The sequence below is a fragment of the Spinacia oleracea genome, chromosome 6, assembly GCF_020520425.1.
Source record: "Spinacia oleracea cultivar Varoflay chromosome 6, BTI_SOV_V1, whole genome shotgun sequence".
NCBI classification, from domain to species: Eukaryota; Viridiplantae; Streptophyta; class Magnoliopsida; order Caryophyllales; family Amaranthaceae; genus Spinacia; species Spinacia oleracea.
The window spans coordinates 119,204,365-119,210,364 of NC_079492.1; the positions used below are offsets into that span (position 1 = coordinate 119,204,365).

The 6,000-nt window shown below is 32.1% G+C and overlaps 1 protein-coding gene across 1 annotated transcript; it reads right to left on the bottom strand.

The window, feature by feature from the left end:
- Positions 1-807: 807 nt before the first annotated feature.
- On the bottom strand, positions 808-1,669 carry LOC110793447 (auxin-binding protein ABP20-like). The gene has a single exon (XM_021998322.2). The coding sequence runs from the start codon at positions 1,576-1,578 to the stop codon at positions 952-954; it is 627 nt and encodes a 208-aa protein (XP_021854014.1). The 5' UTR covers positions 1,579-1,669; the 3' UTR covers positions 808-951.
- Between the last annotated feature and the right edge of the window lie 4,331 nt (positions 1,670-6,000).

Genomic DNA, 6,000 nt, shown 5'->3' on the forward strand with positions numbered 1-6,000 from the left:
AGTTTTTTTCCATACCCAAGGCCCAAACCCGAGACCTTGGTTAAGGAACAAGAGATCCTTAATCACTTATGCCAACCTTTAAGACTACTTATTACTCTGTATAGACATATCTCATTAGTATTTTATCCAAAAAAAAAAAAACTTGTACTACACAATTTCGATCGTCTTAAAAAGTTGAATTTCTTTTAAAGTGATCGATCGAGTTAAAAAAAAACCGGAATAATTTATTTACATGTAAATAATTACGAGAATTACAGTCTCACTTCATTTATGTTGTTTTGACAATGAAATTAAGCAGAAATATTTGACAAGGAAAAATAATAATTTTGGTTTCACCTGGAAAATAATTATAATTAATATTAATAAAGTTTAATGATGAAGAATTTCTAATCTTGGAGCCAAATTCAAATGTGATGGGGCCGTCATTACCGCCAATTCTCATTCGACCCTACCTACGTTACATTTGAGATTATTTGAAAAATATAAAAAAAGATCATAATAAATTAAAGTATTGACCCCACGAATAAACTCGATCTATTATTAATTGGGGGTTACTATGTATACGTTAATGACGCAACTTAACTTAAAAGGTAAGGATTAGATCTCCAGCCAGCCTCAATATATAATGAGCTATTGTTATTCCATTGCAGCTTCATTTTATTCAAATGACACTCCGGCCATTTGGTAAGGTTCATTCCATATTGAAACCCTTAGGTAAAAGGTGAAAAGCTAGAAGAACATTAATTACTTGACTAACTTGTTTGAACATAATGGAAAAAAGCTGAAGCTAATTAAATCTATAACTAATTTCGAGAAAGATAATTTTATTAAATGTTAAAGTAATACAATGTATACATATGGTTGTTTTCACAAATTTTGAGTACAAAAGGGAAGGGGAACACGCAAATGAATCAACTTTGGTAAGAAAAGTACGTAGAGAAGCATATGTAACTAAGCAGTGCCAAATAACCTTTTCATCCTCATCACCTCGTCCTGACTTAGAAGAGTGATCTGTTGAGCAATATCGGCAGGTAAATTGCCGGCGAATAAGGAGGTGGTTGTGAATTGGACAGCTGGGTTAGCACCGTTCAAGCTAACAATTGCAGTAGCTGGAGTTCTACCAACGTTGATTTGAAAATGAAGCATGGCTTGTGGGAAGATCATAACGTCTCCAACCTCGAGCCTTCTGTAGAATGCATTATTGCTTGCGTCAATGAATCCCGCAATTATTGATCCTCTGGTCACGATTATAACTTCAGATGTTCGGTGGGAGTGTACTGGGATAACACCACCTACAGCAAAGTCTAACCTTGCCATGGAAATACCTAGGCCATTCAAAGCTGGGAAATTATCCACAAACCCTAAAGTGACATTACTTCTAAATAGGTTTGCAGTGAAGCTTTCATGACGAAAGCCTGTGAAAACAAAATCATCTGTAGTGACGTTAGCGGGATCCTTGCAAGCGAATCCTTCAGGTCCCCTAGGGAGAGTAGTATCTCCTACACAAAAGTCAAGCTCGATAGCTTGACAAAGAGAAACCAAAAGAGTGAAGGCGAAGAAAGCTACAAGGTTATTCATTTCAAAAAATTAATTGCGGTGTATATTTGCAAAGAGCAGTGTAATTAGTTTGTAATTTTGTTTAGCTTGAGAGGGTTTCTTTCTTGGTTATAATTGCCCCGATTTGCACCCTATTTATAGAGAGTTGTTAAAGTATTATAATCAGGAGCTGACTTTTGTAGATTATTTGACCTTTTCATGTTCAAAGGTCAATAATGTATAAATTGAAATGGTCATAAAACTACGGGACTAAAGTATTCGCTAGAAATTGTATTATTGTAGCTTAAAATGAAGACTTCATAGATGGCGTACTCTATAAAAATATTAAATGACTTAAAAACGGCGTGTAATGATTATTACTCCGTAGTCCGTACTAATTGGTTTGAAGATGTCTATACTTGTTAAATACGGGCCTGGACTGCACCCGTCATCAAGAGAGAGAGCCTACTTAACAAGATCGTAGGAGGTTCCACCTTAAAACCATATGGCAATAAGGGGAGTAGCCCCTTGGCCTTATTAAGCGTTTAACTCTCTTCTCTTTTATCAATGTGGAACTCTCACACGTGATGTTCATGGGTCAGATCTTAACACTACTTCTTTTAAAATAATTTTACGGTTATTACATACAAGTAAATATAGTCTATCTGTTTCATAATAATGTTTTAATTTAGAATTTTAACACTAGTCATAATTGAAGATAATTTTCTAAATTATTGTCAATATTACATAATAAAAATTATATTCATGTGAGGTTTTGTTTGATTCATCTCAATGAACACTCTAATAATATCAAGATTATGATTTTTGATAATGTATGATTAGATATACAAATGATATAAAATACGCATTGACAAACGTGAAAAGTATAAATTGGAACATTATTACAAAACGGAGGAAATAATACATTGTTGTTAAATTGTGTAATTAGGGCTACACGATGGGGATAAATTTAAATGCATGTGACATGTGCTTAATATTTCAAGAAATATGTATCAGTTGTACATATGCAACTTGTACAATATCAAAATATATTAGAATTTAAATCATACAAAATACCAAAGTAAGGGAAATATATATTTAATGTGAATCAACACAAATTGGTGAAGTTGGTGGGAAACTTACCATGTGACTTAAAAGTTAAAGGGTCAAACCCTATTAATTGTGATATACTACGTACTACGGAGTGGCTCAAGCGTAGACAAAACCAAATTAAGTAGCTTATCACAAAGTTTTATTATTGAGAGAAAATGAAAAAACCATAAGAAACATGAGTGAAAATGTGAAGTATTGAATGCATTATCAATTGACAGGAAAAACCAACACACGTATTTTAAAACAGACTAAAACGTAAAGTGTAAAGATCATTTTAAAACGGAGGTAATACTACACAGGGCCGGTCTGCCATTTTATGGGCCCTAGGCGAAACAATAATGTAAGGGCCCCTAATATAAATAAGTATTTTAGCTTTTAAAAGATTTCTCCGTAACATTTTATTTTTATAAAGTAATTAGTTTAATTACATTTTTGATAAAATACATTCAATTACATGACTAAATAACACAGAACTATCAAATAAGTGTAAATTAATTAGATGCATCAAAATTTTATTTCAACTCGCTGCTAAGCTATCATCATAGAAAGAGACATGGAGATACGTATGTATATATATTTCTCAGTTTTATAGGAGTAGGAGCCACGAAAAAGAATTATATGCAGTAAATAATTTTAGATTTTAAGAAAAAAAAGCTATTCATTTCTATTACTCCCTCCGTATTTTAAAAAGATATACACTTTGATCGGCACATAGTTTTATGAGAATGGGTTAAATTTATTAAAATAAGATAAAAGTGTGGTAGTGGGTGAATTATTCATTATAGTAAAATGATGATGTGAGTAACTGTGGGAACACAAGAAAGAGAGAAATTAAATATCCGTGTAATTGGAAGTGGGGACCAAGACATGTAAAAGGAAAGTGTATCTATTTTCAAAATACAGTGGGAGTACATTTAAACAATCGTAAATTTGGTAAAATATCAATAGTATAGATGGCAATATTTTTTTTTTTTTTTTGAGCAGCATATAAAAGCCTAGTACAGTAGTACTACATGTATAAAATCTGAAAAAGAAGTAGCACACACAAATTAAAAAGGGAATATGTAAAAAAAAGAACAAAGAAAAGAATCTGATTCATACCACAACACCGAAAATGTAAAGGAAAAAAGCATTGAAAATTTTAAACAAAGGAAGAAGAAGGATGCAAGCAAGCCTCAAACACTGGGCAAAAACGTAGAACTAAGTGCTCTTCACCAGTGTGCCACATGCAAATACATGTTTTGTTGTTGCGCCAATTTTTATTAAGATTTTATAACTGGGCACAGATTTTTGGGCCTCCACCGAGCCCTGGGCCCTAGGCGGTCGCACTCCTCGCCTAGGGTCAGGGTCGGGCCTGATACTACATTAAAAAGCATATGCCATTCCCATTTCCGTTGCAATAAGGGCCTAATTAAAATCATTGCATTTCTTTAAAAAAAAATTAAAATCATTGCATTAAACCTAATGCGGCGAATTAGGGGTCATTATTTGAACCAGTGAAGTTTAGATTGTGAGAAACCCCGCACATGTTAGGTTAGATAAGTAAGGGGGTGTTCGGTACTGTTATGATTTTTGGTTTTTTCGTTTTTTTCTTAAAAAATAAAAAACAAACCTGTTCGCCAAAATTGTTTTTAAAATCAACTTCCATTCGGTTTTTACGGAATTTAAACGCAAAAGCCAAAACCACTTTTAGTGGTTTTTGGATTTTGGTTTTTTTGGAAATGCGTTTTCTTTTTACAAAGCACATTCTCTCACCTATTTCCTCTCTTTCTCACTGTTATCAATCTTCTACTCCGTAATACAGTACTGCTCAAGTACTCAACCCCATTCTTCATTTCTGCATGATATTTTTCTCTCCTCTTGTTATTCAATGCTTTGAAATTGTAAAAAAAACCTTGTTAAAATCTCAAAAACTTTTCATCGTTAGTAGTAGATGTTACGAAAATTCCAAATAAAAAACTTCATCAACCCCATATATTTTTTGTATCCTATGATTTAAGATCTCCGTTCATCTAATTTCCAGGAAAATCAACCACTCGTCGGAAAGTAGGTTGAAGATTTTCGAGGTTCATTATTGGTATTTATGGATGTTCAAGAGAGAAAAAATGTGTGGTTTATTGTTGGTATTTCTGCCTTCCATAGAACTTAAAGATCTACCAAATTAAATAAAGAGTTTCTGAGATTAATTCATGAAAAATTAAACATGGAATCCGGTGTTTGCTCTTTGCCTTAGGAAGAACTGAAAGACTCATCCATGGTGGTTTAGAGCATCTCCAATGGTTACATATAAGGACTAGCTTGTAATTTTCATAAAATTTCTAGCTACTAGCCAACCATTGGAGTACATATGAACAATTAGCCAAGTTAAGCAAATTAACTCTACAAAGCTAATTAGCTTAAGAAAAAAAAAGAACGGAAAATTTTGTGTATTTGATAAACATGTGAATTGAATAATAAAAATAAAGTTAATAAAATTGTTAAAAAATTTCAAGCAACTTGCTTACCATTGGAGCAAAATACACATGAAAAAATAGTAGCTTGAAAATCTGATGTGGCATATGAAAGCAACTTACTAATTTGCTTACCATTAGAGATGCTCTTAGTAGCTAGAGGAGAGAGAAAGAGAGGAAGCCCATAAATTTAAGAACATCTCTTTTTTTCCGTGGGGACTCATCCAGGGTGGCCTTTCTTTTGTTTTTTAAATCAGTTTTTTGTTTTGGTAAAACAAAACTAAAACCGGTTCATCGTTTTCATAAAACTCACAACTCGAAATTTAAAGTGATACCGAACAGACCCTAAGTAAGTGAGTGAGATTTTGATACTGAATCATATAATTGAACTGAACCGTAATCTAATATATATATATATATATATATATATATATATATATATATATATATATATATATATATATATATATATATATTAGAGCGCCACATAGGATTACTAATGGTTTCGGCCAATGAAAAATAAGATTTCTAATTTATTTTTGAATTAAAAAAATTGAGTGCCACGTAGATAATTAATTAGATGTCACGTAGATATTTTATTAATTATTTACTAATATTACGCATATACAAATTCATCCGAAGTCAAACACTCTAATAATTAGTATATATATGAGTTTTATTTTAACTTGGCAATTTAATAAAATACGTACATCGCACGGGCTAAAATCTAGTTAAATCTAGAAAAAAAAAAAAAAAGACTACATCATAAATCTGTCTCGTGTTTAGATTTTAGAGTATGGTCTGAACCGCCACGTCCAAACCGCAAATCACACTCTATTTTATCAGTTTGGTTGGTTTGTGGTTTCAAAATATATAAACTGCAATTTTGGTTATTTTAGAG